Source organism: Hyla sarda, chromosome 6 (assembly GCF_029499605.1).
Source record: "Hyla sarda isolate aHylSar1 chromosome 6, aHylSar1.hap1, whole genome shotgun sequence".
Classification (NCBI taxonomy): Eukaryota; Metazoa; Chordata; class Amphibia; order Anura; family Hylidae; genus Hyla; species Hyla sarda.
In genome coordinates, this window is record NC_079194.1 from 288,709,070 (window position 1) to 288,729,699 (window position 20,630).

The 20,630-nt window shown below is 42.8% G+C and overlaps 1 protein-coding gene and 1 long non-coding RNA gene across 10 annotated transcripts in view; one reads left to right on the plus strand and one right to left on the minus strand.

Annotated features, from left to right (window-relative positions):
• The window catches only part of DGKZ (diacylglycerol kinase zeta), a 232,754-nt gene that overhangs the window by 144,573 nt on the left and 67,551 nt on the right, over positions 1 to 20,630 (plus strand). For all 8 annotated transcript variants that reach the window (XM_056527642.1, XM_056527644.1, XM_056527645.1 and 5 more), the window contains 10 exons: positions 136 to 213; positions 296 to 352; positions 1,521 to 1,589; positions 6,732 to 6,803; positions 8,894 to 9,010; positions 9,087 to 9,158; positions 10,751 to 10,846; positions 13,549 to 13,631; positions 17,264 to 17,324; positions 18,999 to 19,112. In XM_056527642.1, coding sequence (XP_056383617.1) covers positions 136 to 213; positions 296 to 352; positions 1,521 to 1,589; positions 6,732 to 6,803; positions 8,894 to 9,010; positions 9,087 to 9,158; positions 10,751 to 10,846; positions 13,549 to 13,631; positions 17,264 to 17,324; positions 18,999 to 19,112 — 819 coding nt within the window. The remainder of the gene's footprint in view (positions 1 to 135; positions 214 to 295; positions 353 to 1,520; positions 1,590 to 6,731; positions 6,804 to 8,893; positions 9,011 to 9,086; positions 9,159 to 10,750; positions 10,847 to 13,548; positions 13,632 to 17,263; positions 17,325 to 18,998; positions 19,113 to 20,630) is intronic.
• The window catches only part of LOC130277212 (uncharacterized), a 133,560-nt gene continuing 130,261 nt past the window's right edge, over positions 17,332 to 20,630 (minus strand). For both annotated transcript variants that reach the window (XR_008845400.1, XR_008845399.1), the window contains one exon: positions 17,332 to 17,561. This is a non-coding gene — a long non-coding RNA (uncharacterized LOC130277212). The remainder of the gene's footprint in view (positions 17,562 to 20,630) is intronic.

Genomic DNA, 20,630 nt, shown 5'->3' on the forward strand with positions numbered 1-20,630 from the left:
GTCCTACCGCCATGTTAGTGGTTGCTATCTTACAGATCCCATATACTGTATGGCATAAATTGTCTTATTTATTTTATTATATATTTTTTTGCTATTTTTTTATTTATTATTTACGATTCTTTTTCTCTTCCAAAGCAAAAGTCAGCGTCCCGAAGGAAGTGCGCGGCGTGTAAGATAGTGGTTCACACCCCCTGCATCGAGCAGCTAGAGAAGGTGAGCAGATTCTAGTGTCTTATCTTTTCCCAGCAGAGTCTTTTTGCTTTTTTTTTTAGCTCAACTTGTGCTCTTCTTACAGATAAATTTCCGATGTAAGCCATCATTCCGTGAATCTGGTTCTCGTAATATACGCGAGGTAAGGGGAACACTTTATACTCTGGTTTTATATGGTGCCACAATTCCTACAAAGAGTTGTCCACCTTGAGCCGTTTACTTTAAAGGGGTTATCCAGGAAAAAACTTTTTATATATATATATATATATATATATATATATATATATATATATCAATTGGCTCCAGAAAGTTAAACAGATTTGTAAATTACTTCTATAAAAAATTTTTTTTATCCTTTTAGTACTTATGAGCTGCTGAAGTTGAGTTGTTCTTTTCTGTCTACGTGCTCTCTGATGACACCTGTCTCGGGAACTGTCCAGAGTAGAAGTAAATCCCCATAGCAAACCTCTTCTACTCTGTGCAGTTCCCGAGACAAGCAGAGATGTCAGCAGAGAGCACTGTTGCCAGACAGAAAAGAACAACTCAACTTCAGCAGCTGATAATTAATGGAAGGATTAAGATTTAAGTAATTTACAAATCCGTTTAACTTTCTGGAGCCAGTTGATTTAAAAAAAAAAAAAAAGTTTTTTTCCTGGAATACCCCTTTAAGCTGTTTAGAGGGTGTTCTACCCCGAGGACCCTAAAGATCAGCTGTAGTCTATAGAGGAACTTAGCAACGCATCATCTCTGCCATAGAAAGTGGTAATGGTAAACTCAATAAAACAGATCAGGGGATGTACATTTATGGATCCTGTATGTACCCTGAACATGAATGGAGAATTATCAAAAAAGAAAAGTAGAGATAAACCTTTCATTATGTAGGGTAAAGTGTGCAAAATTTTTTTTTTCAAATAAATAGGCTTGCATGGTGCTAGTATAACATATAAATAATGAATGAATCAATAATTATAAATTATGTGTTAAATATCTGAATATGTGGCACAGATAATGTAAAAAAAAAAAAAGGTGCTAAGTTCTTTGAATATGTCCCCCACTGTGTCAGTTTTACTGTAAAGTGCACTGCGTAAAAATAAAACACCCCGAAAAGTTGTAACATTGTGTTTGCTTTCCAATTTGTTATATATAATACTTTTTCTTGGTTTCGCTGTACATTTTATGGTTAAATAAAAGGCGTTATTACAAAGTACGATTGGTCCCGCAAAAAACAAGCCCTTATATGGTTCTGTGGATGAAAAAAATCTTTATTATGACTGTGAAGCAATCCTCACCATTCCTTTTCTGTATCATAGCCAGTGATTGTCCGTCATCATTGGGTACACCGAAGACGCCAGGCAGGGAAATGCCGGCAGTGTGGGAAGGTAAGGACCAGCAGAAGTATGTTGTTGTGTAACAATATGGGTGCGCCCCGATGCTGCGCTGCACAATTGTGCTGGTAAATTAGAGTTACAGTATTTCCGACAAAATCTGCAGGCCACTGTATGTGGCCATTGTGGTTTATCTGCGCACAGCAGCCACGATGTGGAATCTTACTTTAAAGGGTATGTTCACATGTAGCGTGTATTCTACACGCAAGGATATTTGCAGCATGTGATGAGCAAGTTTCTCTGCATAAAATCTGCGCCCAATGCTATGGATTGTATGCTTCAGGTTTTATGCTGTGTCTGAGGATTTAAAGAAGAATAAAGTGAATATTGAGACTGATTATACCCTGTGGATTTTATCTGCTGATTTCCTTGTGTGAAGTCCATATACTATGTGTGAACATACCCTAGAGCAGAGGTCACAAACTTGTTTTCGCAGAAGGCCACATCAGCTTTATTGTCGCTCTCAAAGGGACTCTTGCCATTTTAAGAGCCTTCAGGCCCCTCATACTGCCACAATGTTGTAATTAGGCATTTTTCTGTTCTCCCATATAGTAGTTAGACCCCCTTTGTGCTCCCACATAGTACTTAGGCCCCCTCTGTGCTCCCATGTAGTAGTTAAACCCACTCTGTGCTCCCATATAGTAGGTAGGCCCTCTCTGCACTCCCATATAGTAGTTATGCCCCCTCTGTGCTCCCATATAGTAGTTAGTCCCCCTCTGTGCTCCCATATAGTAGTTAGTCCCCCTCTGTGCTCCCATATAGTAATTAGGCCCCCTCTGTGCTCCCATATAGTAGTTAGGCCCCCTCTGTGCTCCAAAATAGTAGTTAGTGCCCCTCTGTGCTCCCATATAGTAATTAGGCCCCCTCTGTGCTCCTATATAGTAGTTAGGCCCCCTCTGTGCTCCCATTTAGTAGTTAGGCCCTCTCTGCACTCCCATATAGTAGTTAGGCCCCCTCTGTGCTTCCATTTAGTAGTTAGGCCCCCTCTGTGCTCCCATATAGTAGTTAGGCCCCCTCTGTGCTCCAAAATAGTAGTTAGTGCCCCTCTGTGCTCCCATATAGTAATTAGGCCCCCTCTGTGCTCCTATATAGTAGTTAGGCCCCCTCTGTGCTCCCATTTAGTAGTTAGGCCCTCTCTGCACTCCCATATAGTAGTTATGCCCCCTCTGTGCTCCCATATAGTAGTTAGGCCCACCTCTGTGCTCCCATTCAGTAGTTAGCCCCCCTCTGTGCTCCCATATAGTAATTAGGCCCCCTCTGTGTTCCCATTTAGTAGTTAGGCCCCCTCTGTGCTCCCATATAGTAGTTAGATCCCCTCTGTGCTCCTATATAGTAGTTAGACCTCCTTTGTGCTCCCATTTAGTAGTAAGGCCCCCTCTGTGCTCCCATATAGTAGTTAGATCTCCTCTGTGCTCTCATGTAGTAGTTAGACCAACTTTGTGCTCCCATATAGTAGTTAGGGCCCCTCTGTGCTCCCATATTGTAGTTAGGCTCCCTCTGTGCTCTCTTATAGTGGTTAGGCCCCCTCTGTGCTCCCATATAGTAGTTAGGCCCCCTCTGTGCTCCCATATAGTAGTTAGGCCCCCTCTGTGCTCCCATATAGTAGTTAGGCCCCCTCTGTGCTCCCATATAGTAGTTAGTCCCCCTCTGTGCTTCTATATAGTAGTTAGGCCCCCTCTGTGCTCCTATATAGTAGTTAGGCCCCCTCTGTGCTCCCATTTAGTAGTTAGGCCCCCTCTGTGCGCCCATGTAGTAGGCACCCTCTGTGCTCCCATATAGTAGTTAGATCCCCTCTGTGCTCTCATGTAGTAGTTAGACCCCCTTTGTGCTCCCATATAGTTGTTAGGCCCCCTCTGTGCTCCCATATTGTAGTTAGGCTACCTTATAGTGGTTAGGCCCCACTCTGTGCTCCCATATAGTAGTTAGGCCCCCTCTGTGCTCCCATATAGTAGTTCGGCCCCCTCTGTGCTCCCATATAGTATTTAGAAAATCAAACCCCAGCATCACCAATGCTGATGCTAACTTTAAAGTGTTTATGCCAAAACGCGTCCTGTACCCTGTCATGTGAATAAAGTCTTCCTAAGCTAGCATAGGAAAGTTTTATACCGAAAAGTATCCTGTACCCTGTTAACTTTTATGTAAAATTTTATGAAGTTTGCATCAGCATTGGTGGGAGCCGGGATTTGATATTCTTTTGCATTGGCTTTAACGCCACCACATGCACCACCACCGTAAGCAGCAGTGTTTACATATATTCCCAGGATAGTATTAAGGCCCCTAGTAGTTACGTGTGTTTACACTGCCCCCATGTAGTAGTTAGGTCCCCCACATTATTCCCATGTAGTAAGGACCCCCATTGTAGTAGTTAGGATCCCCACACTGCCCCTATATACCGCTCTAGTCCAAGATAAAGAAGTGATGTCCAGTTAAGTTGCAAAATTATTCTTCGGCTGACGACTATTAAAGGTGTTTGGACACCTCTACCAGCAAAGACATTCGGACATTGGCCATCACATGTAGAAATCCCGGCCTAAGCCTGATTTGGTATAATGTGTTTCCTGCACTCGTCTGCTCAATGAACCAGATTGATACTGATGAAGGTGATAAGAGCAGATAATATGCCTGTGATGTATTGTTGGTTTCCTGATTCGTAGGGAAAGCGTTGAGCAGGTGTGATCTGTTCTCACCACTTCCTCCTACACATGGCATTTCATTAGTGTGATGAGAGAATCACATTGGTCCCTGTGGTGTGTCATCCTTAGTACTGGAGACATGTGAAATTTTGTATAGCTAAAGGCTGGTTAAAAAAATGCCCTCACCTTGACAATTGACGATTAACGTTGTTATTTTCTTAAAGGGGTACTCCACCCCTAGACATCTTATCCCCTATCCTTTGGACATCTAATCGCGAGTGTCCCGCCACTGGGGACCCCCACTATCTCGGCTGTGGCACCCCAAACATCCGGTGCATGTAGCGAACTGCACTCCATGCCAGATGACTGGCAAAGCGGGGCGTAGACTCATGATGTCACAACCACGCCCCCTCGTGATGTCACTGCCATGCCCCTCAATGCAAGTCTATATGAGGGCAGTGGTGATGTCAAGAGCCTCTGGCACTGCACCCCTCGTGCTAAACGAAGGGCAGGTGCAGCAGGGAGATGGTGGGGATAGGGGATAAGGGATAAGATGTCTAGGGGTGGAGTACCCCCTTTAAGTGTTAAAATATGCCTGTGTGCAATTATAGGGCTAATGCAATACATTTGGAAGTTTTCAGACCCTTCCCCCTTTTTTTTAATGGAAACCAGGCACTGCCCATCTCCTGCCCAATACCATCCTTACTGTGATGATGGTGGGGGCAGCATCATGTCTGGAGGATACCAGGCACTGCCCATCACCTGCCCAATACCATCCCTACAGTGATCATGGTGGGGGCAGCATCATGTCTGGAGGAAACCAGGCACTGCCCATCACCTGCCCAATACCATCCCTACAGTGATCATGGTGGGGGCAGCATCATGTCTGGAGGAAACCAGGTACTGACCATCACCTGCCCAATACCATCCCTACAGTGATCATGGTGGGGGCAGCATCATGTCTGGGGGAAACCAGGCACTGCCCATCACCTGCCCAATACCATCCCTACAGTGATCATGGTGGGGGCAGCATCATGTCTGGGGGAAACCAGGCACTGCCCATCACCTGCCCAATACCATCCCTACAGTGATCATGGTGGGGGTAGCATCATGTCTGGGGGGAAACCAGGCACTGCCCATCACCTGCCCCAATACCATCTCTACAGTGATCATGGTGGGGGCAGCATCATGTCTGGAGGAAACCAGGCACTGCCCATCACTTGCCCAATACCATCCCTACAGTGATCATGGTGGGGGCAGCATCATGTCTGGAGGAAACCAGGCACTGCCCATCACCTGCCCAATACCATCCCTACAGTGATCATGGTGGGGGCAGCATCATGTCTGGAGGAAACCAGGCACTGCCCATCACCTGCCCAATACCATCCCTACAGTGATCATGGTGGGGGCAGCATCATGTCTGGAGGAAACCAGGCACTGCCCATCACCTGCCCAATACCATCCCTACAGTGATCATGGTGGGGGCAGCATCATGTCTGGAGGAAACCAGGCACTGACTATCACCTGCCCAATACCATCCCTACAGTGATCATGGTGGGGGCAGCATCATGTCTGGAGGAAACCAGGCACTGCCCATCACCTGCCCAATACCATCCCTACAGTGATCATGGTGGGGGCAGCATCATGTCTGGAGGAAACCAGGCACTACCCATCACCTGCCCAATACCATCCCTACAGTGATCATGGTGGGGGCAGCATCATGTCTGGAGGAAACCAGGTACTGCCCATCACCTGCCCAATACCATCCCTACAGTGATCATGGTGGAGGCAGCATCATGTCTGGAGGAAACCAGGATCTGCCCATCACCTGCCCAATACCATCCCTACAGTGATCATGGTGGGGGCAGCATCATGTCTGGAGGAAACCAGGCACTGCCCATCACCTGCCCAATACCATCCCTATATTGAAGTATGGTGACCATCCAACCTGACAGAGCCTGAGAGGATCTGCAGGAGAGAACGGCAGAAAATCCCCAAATCCAGGTATGTAAACCTTATGTCCCTGATCCCCAAGAAGACTGGAGGCTGTGATCACTGCCAAAGGGGCTTCAACGAAGTCCTGAGTAAAGGGTCTGAATACTCTGTTATTCTAGTTATTCCTTTTAAATATATTTGCCCAAATTAAAAATAAATAATCTGTTTCAGCCTTGTTATTATGGGGGATTTTGATGATTTTTAGCACAAGGCTGCAACATAAAAAAGTGTGAAACAATCAAAGGGTCTGAAGACTTTACAAACCCGCTGTACATTGTCTTACTTACACTTTTCCAACCACAGATGCCGACTGAGACACCTAGGTCTTTTATATATCTTGTAGACTGTGTTTGATTTATTTACCTAGGTTTTTTGTTGTCTTGTAGACTACGTTGGTTTGATTATTAATTTTATTTATCTTTAATTTATATATATATATATATATATATATATATATATTTTTTTTTATTGCCTTATGGTTCATAGATTTTTCGTTTGCTTTTTTCAGGGGTTTCAGCAAAAGTTTGCCTTTCACAGCAAAGAGATTGTTGCCATCAGCTGCTCATGGTGCAAACTGGCGGTAAGTTTTTTTTTTTGTTGTGTCTATCTACTTCATGTGTCCCTGATCTGTCCCGGTAGTTCTATACATCTAGCTACTGTAGATTTAAATTTTTTAGCAAAACACATGCAAAAATTTTCTACATTATTGTCGCCAAGTCACTGACCTTCTCAGTTACAGGGGTTATCCGGGAATAGGAAAACAGAGCAAATTTCTTCCAAAAGCAGCGCCACATCTGTCCCCAGGTCTTGTGTGCTATTACAACTTGACTCCATTCACGTCAATAGAGCAGAGTTGCAATACCACACACAACCTGGGGACAGAAGTGGCGCTGTTTTTGGAAAAAATCTGCTCTGTTTTTCTAATTCTGGATAACGCCTTTAATAAATTCTCCCTAATTCTTTTATGGCAATTCAGTAGAGTGCTATAGAAACTACTTTTCAGTTCAACTTAAAGGGATACTCCAGTGGAAAACAATGTTTTTTTTTTTTTTTAAATCAACTGGTGCCAGAAAGTTAAACAGATTTGTAAATTACTTCTATTTAAAAAATGTAATCCTTCCAGTTTTTATCAGCTGCTGTATGCTCCACAGGAAGTTCTTTTCTTTTTGATTTTCTTTTTAATCTGACCACAGTGCTCTCTGCTGACACCTCTGTCTAGTTTAGGAACTGTCCAGAGCAGGAGAGGTTTGCTGTGGGAATTTGCTTGTACTCTGGATAGTTCCTAAAATGGACAGAGGTGTCAGCGGAGAGCACTGTGGTCAGACAGAAAGGAAATTCAAAAATAAAAGAACTTCCTGTGGAGCATACAGCAGCTGATAAGTCCTGGAAGGATTAAGATTTTTAAATAGAAGTCATTTACAAATCTGGTTAACTTTCTGGCACTAGTTGATTTAAAAAAATATATATTTTATATTTTCCACCCCTGAGTACCCCTTTATAAAAAATAAAAAAAATCCAATAAATTCCCCCTAGTGGTCAAAATGTTATGTCCAATCTGGATTTGGAACTGTGTATTAGGAAAGTGGAGCTCGAAGCTCTGTAGCTTTTCTTGCACTAAGGCTATGTTCACACCGCAGAATATTTGCAGCATGTCCCTCTCCATAGACGGCAATGCGTTTCTGAGCCTATTCCATTGACATGTCAACTTTGTCTGCGGAGGCTGGAATCGGGATGTCCGCAGTAGATATTTCCGCCGTAGATATTTCCGCCGTGTGTACGGTGCAGCAATATCCCATTGAAGACAATAGGACTCTGCTGTGCCGGAATTTCCAAGTTGAATTTTTTTTAACGAATTTTGCAATGTGAACATAGGCTAAAGTAATAGTCTCCAAACTGTGGACCTCCAGCTGTTGCAAAACTAAAACTCCCAGCATGCCCGTTGGCTGTCCGGGCATGCTGGGAGTTTTAGTTTTGCAACAGCTGGAGGTCCACAGTTTGGAGAACACTGCTCTAAAGTTTGAGAGCTGATATCGCCCTCTTCTGGCTAAGTATTGTAATACAATACAGTAATTGTAAGCCTTATTCTTCATCCAAAAGAAAACACTTAAAGGGGTTATCCAGGAAAAAAAACTTTTTATATATATATATCAACTGGCTCCAGAAAGTTAAACAGATTTGTAAAAAAAACTTCTATTAAAAAAATCTTCATCCTTTCAGTACTTATGAGCTTCTGAAGTTTAGTTGTTCTTTTCTGTCTAAGTGCTCTCTGATGACACGTGTCTCGGGAACCACCCAGTTTAGACGCAAATCCCCATAGCAAACCTCTTCTACTCTGTGCAGTTCCCGAGACAAGCAGAGATGTCAGCAGAGAGCACTGTTGCCAGACAGAAAACAGCAACTCAACTTCAGCAGCTGATAATTATTGAAAGGATTAAGATTTTTTTAATAGAAGTAATTTACAAATCTGTTTAACTTTTTGGAGCCAGTTGATATATATATATATAAATAAAAGTTTTTTTCCTGGAATACCCCTTTAAAAAGACAAACTCACATCTTGCCAGTCATCTGCAATAGGGAGAATTCTTCCAGTCTATAGCTACTAATCCTGATGCCTAATGTTTTCTATTACCATTCAGTTCTGCTGACCATGCGTTTTCTCTCGCCCTCCAGTACCACAACAAAATCTCCTGCTTCATGCTTCACCACATAGAGGAGCCCTGTTCTTTAGGGGCTCACGCTGCCGTCATCGTTCCCCCAACGTGGATAGTCCGAGTGCGCCGGCCACAGGTACATGACCCTATACTCCTCCTTCCTCATAATCCCTTCTTGACTTTCTTACGTTGTTTCCTTAAATTCCTTGCAGAGTTCCATCAAGTCAAGCAAGAAAAAGAAGAGACCGTCCTTCAAGAGGAAGCCTAGCAAGAAGGGAGCTGAGGTGGGTATATGTAAATAAGTGTGTATATATATATACATTATATACATTTATAATCATGGCCGTAAATGTTGGCACCCCTGAAACTTTTCAAGAAAATGAAGAATTTCTCACAGGAAAGGATTGCAGTAACACCTGTTTTGCTATACACATGTTTATTCCCTTTGTGTGTATTGGAACTAAACCAAAAAAGGGAGGAAAAAAAAGCAAATTGGACCTAATGTCACCAAACTCCAAAAATGGGCTGGACAAAATTATTGGCACACTTTCAAAATTGTGGAAAAATAAGTTTGTTTCAATCATGTGATGCTCCTTTAAAGTCACCTGGGGCAAGTAACAGGTGTGGGCCATATAAAAATCACACCTGAAAGCAGATAAAAAAGGAGAGAAGTTCACTAAGTCTTTGCATTGTGTGTCTGTGTGTGCCACACTAAGCATGGACAACAGAAAGAGGAGAAGAGAACTGTCTGAGGACTTGAGAACCACAATTGTGGAAAAATATTTGCCTTTGTCCACAGTGCGCAACATTATCAAGAAGTTTACAACCCATGGCACTGTAGTTAATGTCTCTGGGAGTGGACGGAAGATAAAAATTGATGAAAGGTGTCAACGCAGGATAGTCCGGATGGTGGATAAGCAGCCCCAAACAAGTTCCAAAGATATTCAAGCTGTCCTGCAGGCTCAGGGAGCATCAGTGTCAGCGCAAACTGTCAACATTTAAATGAAATAAAACACTATGGCAGGAGACCGAGGAGGACCTCACTGCTGATACAGAGACATAAAAAAGCATTCTACTATTTACTGAAAACGGAATGAGGCCTACAAAGAAAAGAACACAGTACCTACAGTGAAATATGGTGGAGGTTCAATGCTGTTTTGGGGTTGTTTTGCTGCCTCTGAATGTGTACAAGACATCATGAAATCTGAGGATTATCAACGGATTTTAGGTCACACTGTACAGACTATTGTCAGAAAGCTGGGTTTGCGTCCGAGATCTTGGGTCTTCCAGCAGGACAATGACCCCAAACATATATCAAAAAGCCCCCAGAAATGGATGGTAACAAAGCGCTGGAGAGTTCTGAAGTGGCAGCAATGAGTCCAGATCTAAATCCCATTGATCACCTGTGGAGAGATCTTAAAATTGCTGTTGGGAAAAGGCGCCTTCCAATAAGAGAGACCTGGAGCAGTTTGCAAAGGAAGAGTGGTCCAACATTCCGGCTGAGAGGTATAAGAAGCTTATTGATGGTTATAGGAAGTCACTGATTTCTGTTATTTTTTTCCCAAAGGGTGTGCAACCAATTATTAAGTTAAGGGTGCCAATAATTTTGTCCAGCCCATTTTTGGAGTTTGGTGACATTATGTCCAATTTGCTTTTTTTCCTCCTTTTTTGGTTTAGTTCCAATACACATAAAGGGAATAAACATGTGAATAGCAAAACCTGTGTTACTGCAATCCTTTCCTGTGAGAAAAATTTCAGGGATGCAAACATTTACGCCCATGACTGTGTGTGTGTGTGTGTGTGTGTGTGTGTGTGTGTGTATATATATATATATATATATATATATATATATATGTTTAACCTCTCTGTCTCTTAGGAGCCCAGGATGCGGCCCTTCATCATCAGACCTGCTCCGTGTCCTCTCATGAAACCTGTGCTGGTGTTTGTTAACCCAAAAAGTGGAGGAAATCAAGTAAGGAGCCTTCCCTCAGAGGTTCCCAACCAGTGTGCCTCCAGCTGTTACACAACTACAACTCCCAGAATGCTGTGAGTTGTAGTTGTGCAACAGCTGGAGGCACACTGGTTGGTAAACACTGCCGTACCCTATTGCCCCTACCTCTTCTGTCTTATTGCTTTCACGACTCTTTCTTCTCCTTGGTTCTTCTCACATTTTATTTAATTGCTAAAAGTGTATAAAAATAAATGGCCATTACCTGCAGTTAGCTTCTACATCTAAAAACCTCCACTGATTTATATAGATAGGCGTATGCCAGGTGATGGTTCTGCAGGGGATATTGCCAAGTCCCCCAAAAGGATTAGACCTGATGGCTTGAGATCAAAGCAGCTGACACTCTATGAGATCAGGATATATAGTAGTTTTGCACTCCCCTCCAGCTCTATCTGTATTCTGCTGCTTCTATCTCTATGGGATCAGTGTATATAATATATATATATATATATATATATATATATATATATATATATATATATATATAAAATAGTTATACACCTCCCCTCCAACTTTATCTGTGTACTGCTACTATTGGGATCAGTATGTATAGTTGTTATGCACCTCCCCTCCAGCTCTATCTGTATACTGCGGCTGCTATCTTTATGGGATCAGGATATGCAGTAGTTTTACACCTCTCCTCCAGCTCTATCTGTATACTGCTGCTATCTCTATGGGATCAGTATATATAGTAGTTATAATCCTCCCCTGAAGCTGTGTTCGCATATTGTGTTTCTTGCTGCTTGTTTTCTGTTTTTGCTGTAATTTTCCCCAAATCATGTAAAAAAAGAAAATAATGTACAAAATATGGTAAAATATTTTTATTACAAATGTGAAAAATCTGTGCACACAAAAATCGCTGCTAAAAATTCAAAGTGTGACAATATTCTATAAAAAATAGCACGTTGAGTAAGAAAACCCATTAAAACCTATTAAAATGTGAATTGGCCACATCCACCTATGAGTCTGAGTTCACTTGACCTCCAGCACCATCGGCCTGATCAGATGACCAGGTGCAGTGATTAGACACCCCACCCAAAGCCAGAGGATTTATGGGAAATATAGGCTGCATTAAAGAACTTACAACATTGTGCATTTGTAAACTAAAATGGGCTTACCCCCATCCCATTCCACATCAGCAAAAAGAGGTAAGCAAAAGGCATATACAAGAACTTCTACATTATTCTTTAATAATAGCCTTTTCTGCACTGTATAAGCCAAAACAAAAAAAAGCATCCAAAGCAAAAGTCGCAATGAAAAGTCGCTAAACAGCTACTGCGACAATTTCATGTGACAAATCAACACCACAAAAACAGGCTAAAACCAAGCTGTAGGGGCCGGTCCAGGCTGGAGGGGGCGGTCCAAGCTATAGGCTGGTCATCCAGGCTGGAGAGAGGTCTCCAGGCTGTAGGGGGTGGTCCAGGCTGTGTGGGGGGGTCGTCCAGGCTGTAGGGGTGTTCCAGGCTGTGTGGGGGGGGGGAGGGTAGTCCAGGCTGTAGGGGGTGGTCCAGGTTGTAGGGGGTGGTCCAGGCTGTGTGGGGGGTGGTCCAGGCTGTAGGGGGTGGTCCAGGCTGTAGGGGGTGGTCCAGGCTGTAGGGGGTGGTCCAGGCTGTGTGGGGGGGGTGTCCAAGCTGAAGGGGGGCGTCCAAGCTGAAGGGGGTCATCCAGGCTGTAGGGGGGGGGGGGGTCCAAGCTGAAGGGGGTCGTCCAGGCTGTAGGGGGGGGAGGGTGTCCAAGCTGAAGGGGGTCGTCCAGGCTGTAGGAGATTTCCAAGCTGAAGGGGGTCGTCCAGGCTGTAGGGGGGGGGGGAGGGTGTCCAAGCTGAAGGGGGTCGTCCAGGCTGTAGGAGATTTCCAAGCTGAAGGGGGTCGTCCAGGCTGTAGGGGGGGGGGGGTCGTCCAGGCTGTAGGGGGGGAGGGGTAGTCCAGGCTGTAGGGGGGGGGTCGTCCAGGCTGTAGGGGGGGTCGTTCAGGCTGTCGGCGGGGTGTTTAGGCGGTAGGGGGGGGGGTTGTCCAGGCTGTAGGGGGGTGTCCAGGTTGTAGGTGGTTGTCCAGGTTGTAGGGGGTGTCCAGGTTGTAGGGGGGGTGTCCAGGCTGTGGGGGGGTGTCCAGGCTGTGGGGGGGGTGTCCAGGCTGTAGGTGGTTGTCCAGGCTGTAGGTGGTTGTCCAGGCTGTAGGTGGTTGTCCAGGCTGTAGGGGGTGTCCAGGCTATAGGGGTCGTCCAGGCTGTTGGCGGGGTGTTTAGGCGGTAGGGGGTTGTCCAGGCTGTGGGGGGTGTCCAGGCTGTGGGGGGGGTGTCCAGGCTGTAGGTGGTTGTCCAGGCTGTAGGTGGTTGTCCAGGCTGTAGGGGGTGTCCAGGCTATAGGGGTCGTCCAGGCTGTTGGCGGGGTGTTTAGGCGGTAGGGGGTTGTCCAGGCGGTAGGGGGTTGTCCAGGCTGTGGGGGGTGTCCAGGCTGTAGGGGGTGTCCAGGCTGTGGGGGGTGTCCAGGCTGTAGGGGTCGTCCAGGCTGTTGGCGGGGTGTTTAGGCGGTAGGGGGTTGTCCAGGCTGTGGGGGGTGTCCAGGCTGTAGGGGGTTGTCCGGGCATCTTTACAGTCGTGCTGAACATTGCGTGATGTGGGGCGTACACTGTCTGCAGTCTGATGAATTTCATGTCTCTTCCTATTAGGGTGTGAAGATCCTTCAGTCGTTCATGTGGTATCTGAATCCGCGGCAAGTGTTTGACCTCAGTCAGGATGGTCCAAAGGAAGCGTGAGTATTCTGATTATTTTTTTTTTTTTTTAACATTCATTTTATTAATTGTTGTCGTTCCGAAGGGTAAAACCTCACACATGGTGGAGTTGCAGTGGATTAAAAACCCATTATGTTCCCTGTTTTTCATTCTCCGCTGCATCATCCATAGGTCCGTCACCTTACCCCACTGTAGCCAACAGGAAACCAGATGAGACAAATCCAGCTTTTTGCATCTGGTGTTCTCATCCAGGGTGGCTCCGGTTCACTATAAACCTTGCATATAACCTTCTTAAAAAAACTAAAGTAGCTGGATCGCTGGACATATATAAAGCTCGCAGGTGAAACAGCGCCAATCTTGTCCTTAGTTTGTCCATGGTATTGCAGCTCCGTTTCACTAAAGTGAATTGAGCTGCCATGTAATACCACACACAACCTGAGGACAGGTGGGGTGCTGTTTTTGGAAGCCTTTTTATATGGGCCAGTTTTCGGCTCAATGCGCGTTTTTTCTGTTTTTCTGTATTTCCTAGTGTTTCCAGCTGCTACGAAACAACTGCTGGACAGCCTTTGGATGTCTGGGCATGCTGGGAGTTGTAGTTTTGCAACAGCTGGAGGCACCCTGGTTGGGAAACACTGGTTTAAATCAGGGTCTATAGAGATGGGCAGCCTTTTTGGTGAATTGGAAGAGATTTAGTATAAAGTTATTTATTGAAAGTGGATGCTCAGACCCGGCAGTGTTTTTCAACCAGTGTGCCTCCAGCTGTTGCAAAACTACAACTCCCTGCATGATGGTCTATATAGTATAGTCCAATGTTTCCCAACCAGGGGTGCCTCCAGCTGTTGCAAAACTACAACTCCCAACATGCCCGGACAGCCTCTGGCTGTCCGGGCATGCTGGGAATTGTAGTTTTGCAACAGCTGAAGGCACACTGGTTGGGAAACACTGACTCACTGTAAACCCATTGTAAGGACATAATAGAAGCGCTCCAGTTTTCCTAGCAGTGAAACCGATCCGGCGCTATTTATGTGGAACAGTTTGCTCACCGAACACCTCATGGTTACATAACAAACCGCTCACCCCATGACAACATCTCCGCGCGGAGTGTGATTTACACCTCCAACTATAGAAATAGTCAGTGCTCACTTTACTGGAGAAATAATGTATGAATCAGAGCCCTGGGGCCTGGAACCTGTAAACCCCCGGCGTATGTGCGCCACTTCTGTACAAAGGTGTATAACCCATCAGGATCTTAAAATATACCGAAATGGGGCTCCTATGCCTGTCTGGGATCCATATTATTATTATTATTATTATTATTATTGAAATGGGGCTCATCTGCCTGTCTGGGATCCATAACATTGTTATTATTATTTATTATTATTATTATTATTGAAATGGAGCTCATCTGCCTGTCTGGGATCCATATTATTATTATTATTGAAATGGGGCACATCTGCCTGTCTGGGATCCATATTATTATTATTATTGAAATGGGGCTCATCTGCCTGTCTGGGATCCATAACATTGTTATTATTATTTATTATTATTATTATTATTATTATTGAAATGGGGCTCATCTGCCTGTCTGGGATCCATATTATTATTATTATTATTGAAATGGGGCACATCTGTCTGTCTGGGATCCATAACATTGTTATTATTATTTATTATTATTATTATTATTATTATTATTATTATTGAAATGGGGCTCATCTGCCAGTCTGGGATCCATATTATTATTATTATTAATAATATTATTATAATTATATTATTATTATTGAAATGGGACACATCTGCCTGTCTGGGATCCATAACATTGTTATTATTATTTATTATTATTATTATTATTATTATTATTATTATTGAAATGGGGCTCATCTGCCGGTCTGGGATCCATAACTATTATTATTATTATTATTATTATTATTAATAATAATAATAATAATAATAAAAAGTATTATTATTATTAATTATTGTTGTTGTTGTTATTATTGTTGTTATTATTATTGCTGTTATTATTATTATGTAATATTATTATTATTTATAATAATTATTATTATTATTATTGAAATAGGGCCGGTCTGGGATCCATAACTATTATTATTATTAATAATAATAAAAAAAAGTATTATTATTATTATTAATTATTGTTGTCGTTATTATTATTTAATATTGTTATTATTTATAATTATTATTATTAATTATTATTAATAGAGATGAGCGAACTTCCAGTAATTCGATTCGTCACGAACTTCTCGGCTCGGAGGTTGCTGACTTTATCCTGCATAAATGAGTTCAGCTTTCAGGTGCTCCGGTGGCTGGAAAAGGTGGATACAGTCCTAGGAAAGAGTCTCCAGCCACCGGAGCACCTTAAAGCTGAACTCATTTATGCAGGATAAAGTCAGCAACTGCCGAGCTGAGAAGTTCATGACGAATCAAATTACTGTAAGTTCACTCATCTCTAATTATTATTATTAATAATAATTATTATCAATTATTATTATTTAATGTTATTATTTATTATTATTATAAAAAAAAATTTAAGCAGAAATAAATCTCTTATGTAGCCTTTTTTATTTATTTTTTTAGAACTTTTGCACAAAGAAAAAATTGCTAAATAAAAAAATAAAATAAATACATTAAATAAAAAATAAAATAAATAATTTACATAAATAAGTAAATAAATTACAAAAATAAATAAACAAATAATACTTCCCCCCCCCCCCCCCATATTTTGAGAACCATCACATTGTTTTGTAGTTTTCCAATAGTGGACATGGTACCACGTGGGCACAGCTGCAGGGACCCACTTTGAAACTCCCAATGAAATCAATGGGAGCTTAATGACAGGACCCTGTGGTGCTGACCGCAGTTTAGAGAGAACTGCAGCTCTGAGGGACTTGGTGGTTGCTGGTCTGCACAGCCCCAATAGGCCCATTCAGGTGCGCGTAAATAATTCCGCTTGGAAACTCCGATGCAGCAGAGTCCCATTATTTTCAATGGGATTCTGCTGCACCGTATCAGCTACGGAATTTCCACGGCAGAAATTCAAATTCTGAAAAAAAAAAAGTTAATGAACATGTTCTATGGAGACGGCTCATGTCAGTTCCTGCTGCAAGAAAGCAGTTGTTGTTGTTGTTTTATGAATTTTTTTTAAAGGGTTACTCCGGTGGGAAAAAAAAATATATATATTTTCAAATGAACTGGTGTCAGAAAGTTACACTTCTATATAAAAATCTTAATCCTTCCAGTACTTATCAGCTGCTGTATGCTCCAGATTAAGTTGTTTAGTTCTTTTCAGTCTGACCTCTGTGCTCTCTGCTGACACCTCTGTCCATGTCAGGAACTGTCCGGAGCAGGAGTGGTTTGCTATGGGGATTTACTCCTACTCCGGACAATTCCTGACATGGACAGAGGTGTCAGCAGAGAGCACTGTGGTCAGACTGGAAAGAATTACACAATGTCCTCTGTAGTATACAGCAGCTGATAAGTACTGGAAGGATTAAGATTTTTATTTAGAAGTAATTTACAAATCTGTATAATTTTGAATTGAAAAAAACTCTTTAACCCTTTAACTTCTATGTTTTTAATATGATTATTGTTGCCTCCTCCTCCATGTACAGTACACTCACATAAGTCTTCTCTCCGACAGGTTAGAGATGTATCGGAAAGTTCCGTCGTTGCGCATCCTGGCGTGCGGAGGTGATGGCACTGTGAGTCTTGTGTCTCTCTCTGACTACTGTGGATTGTGCAGGGACGCCGTGTACCCGCGGCTTGTGTTGTTTTCTTTCCTCACAATACATCTGTGTCTTTCTAGCTGATAAATATAGAGATATCTCTCCAGCCAGAACAAATAAATAAGACTGAAGAGCGTAACATTTGTTTTCCCCAGAACTCCGCCATCTCCGTTACCCTCAGTACAGTGGGTCACCTACTCCCTGCTGAATTCCCTGTTGATAAGGAAAAAAAAAAAAGTTGCATTCATTCTATGAGAAATTGAGCCCGCGCAATTGTTAGGCCCGGCCTGATAGCTATACAGGTCGATGTCATCAGTCTCGATCTTGTCTGAGTGTTACAGTATTTTAGGGAAAAGTAAAATGTCTTAGTGATATATATATATACAGTGATCCCTCAACATACAATAGTTTCAACATACAATGGTCTTTTCTGGACCATTGTAACTTGAAACCAGACTCAACATACAATGCTATTGAATCTGCGAAACGTGTCAAGGGCTGGAAGAACCGACCAATCAGAATGGACATTCACTGGTAAAACCCCTGTATTCCTAAAGTGCATGCACTGACTGGTGTCTGGTAGCGCCCCCTACAGTACAGGGAGGTATTACATGTTCTGTACTCTTTACCTGTATTACTGAAGTGTATGCACTGACTGGTGTATGGTAGCGCCCCCTACAGTACAGGGAGGTATTACATGTTCTGTACTCTTTACCTGTATTACTGAAGCGTATGCACTGACTGATGTCTGGTATCGCCCCCCTACAGTACAGGGAGGTATTACATGTTCTGTACTCTTTACCTGTACCAGGGTTAGCTGCTCCTTTTGGACTCCAGGTGAGGGCGGCTCCATGTTACTTTTTTAGGACATTGCGTGTTCTGTGCAGGACCATGAAGAAGCTTCTTTCCTCTACATAGACCAGTGTTTCCCAAAGAGTTTGCCTCCAGCTGTTGCAAAACTACAACTCACAGCATGCCCGGACAGCCGAAGGCTGTCCGGGCATGCTGGGAGTTGTAGTTTTGCAACAGCTGGAGGCACCTTCTTTGGGAAACACTGACATAGACAGTGATTTACAGCTCCCAGCAGATCTTTATTACTTTTATATGTAAGGATTTGCTTTATCTGTATTAGTTATCTACTTATTTTTCTTTAATTCTCACTTTTTCCTATTTTCGGATGACATTTTGGTGCCTTTAGAACCAATTACCAGGTTTCCATAGAGTTCTGGTCTCAACATACAATGGTTTCAACATACAATGGTCATCCTGGAACCAATTAATATTGTAACTTGAGGGACCACTGTATATATATATCCACCAAAGAAGGTTCAGCAGCACACCAAAAAGTTGCAAACAAGGTGGTTTTAATCCCCCATGTTCGGATACGTTTCAGCAGCATGCTTGACAAAGGCAATGAGATACTGCTGAAACGTTGTATCTGAACATGGGGGATCAAAACCACCTTGTTTGCAGCTTTTTGGTGTACTGCTGATCCTCCTTTGCTGTATACATATATACAGTCTGCGCCTGGGACTGTCTAACATCAGCTTGCACCCACTTTCTACAGTTTATTTTGGCTGTGCTGCCTCGACACCTCTTTGCTGTATATATATATATATATATATCATTTTTTTTTGTGTTCTTCTGCAGGTTGGCTGGATTCTCTCTGTGTTGGATCAGCTGCACCTTTTTCCTCCACCACCTGTTGCCATCCTCCCTCTTGGCACTGGAAATGACCTGGCAAGAACACTCAATTGGGGTGGGGTAAGTTGTCTCCATAGTAACCCTCCACACTAGTCCTACAGCACCATTTGTTTTAGTCCAGCACACTGGCATTCAAGTGTTTTAGCACTCTAATTTGGTCATGTGATCACCAGTCTGACTTTCCAAATCTTCCAGTGCCTAATGGTTACAACAGGATGTCAGACTCTGACACCTCCCCTGTCGGCTCTATCTGTATACTGCTGCTGATATCTGTAAGGATTATGATATATAGTAGATATACACATCCCCTCCCAGCCCTATCTGTATACTGCTGATATCTGTGAGGATTAGGATATATTGTAAATATACACCTCCCATGTCAGCTCTATCTGTATACTGCTGCTGATATCTGTAAGGATTAAGATATATAGTAGATATACATGTCCCCTGTTAGCTCTATCTGTATACTGCTGCTGATATCTGTAAGGATTAAGATATATAGTAGATATACACCTCCCCTGTGTGCTCTCTCTGTATACTGCTATCTGTAAGGATTAGGATATATAGTATACACCTTCCCTGTCAGCTCTATCTGTATTCTGCTGCTGATATCTGTAAGAATTAGGATATATAGTAGATATACACATCCCCTCCCAGCCTTATCTGTATACTGCTGCTGATATCTGTAAGGATTAGGATATATAGTAGATATACACCTTCCCTGTGTGCTCTCTCTGTATACTGCTATCTGTAAGGATTAGGATATATAGTATACACCTTCCCCGTCAGCTCTATCTGTATACTGCTGCTGATATCTGTAAGGATTAGGATATATAGTAGATATACACATCCCTTCCCAGCCTTATCTGTATACTGCTGCTGATATCTGTAAGGATTAGGATATATAGTAGATATACACCTTCCCTGTCAGCTCTCTCTGTATACTGCTGCTGATATCTGTAAGGATTAGGATGTATAGTAGATATACACCTCCCCTGTCAGCCCTATCTGTATACTGCTGTTGCTATCTCTATAGTATCAGGACATATAGTAGTAAAATCTTCTTAAAACACCTCAGTTATGTTTATAGGTCAGATCGCTTTCTGCTTATAGCAATATTTAAAAAAAAAAAAAAAACTCACTTTGAGTAAGAAAACTCATCAGAACTGCACATAATGTGAACTGATCTCAACCCACTTATGAGACTAATGACCATGTGCAGCGATCAAACGGCCCAGCCAAAGCCAGAGGATTCATGGGAAATGTAGGCTGCATTTCAAAACCCACACCATTGTGCGTTTGGAAACCAAAATAGAGCCTATCCCAAGCCTGCCGCATAAGCTAAAACAGGTTGGCACAAGGCATACACAAGAACCTCTACATAATTACATAATTCTATAAAAATAGTCTATTCTGCTCTATAAAAGCAAATAAAAAATAAATTAAAAAAATTCCTGGAATGTTTCTTTAAAAAAGCTGATAATATGCTTCTTATGTTAACTGATATAGTACAGCACAGTCTATACTTAGGGAATAATGTAGCGGTTCTTGTGTATGCCTTGTGCTTACCTGTTTAGC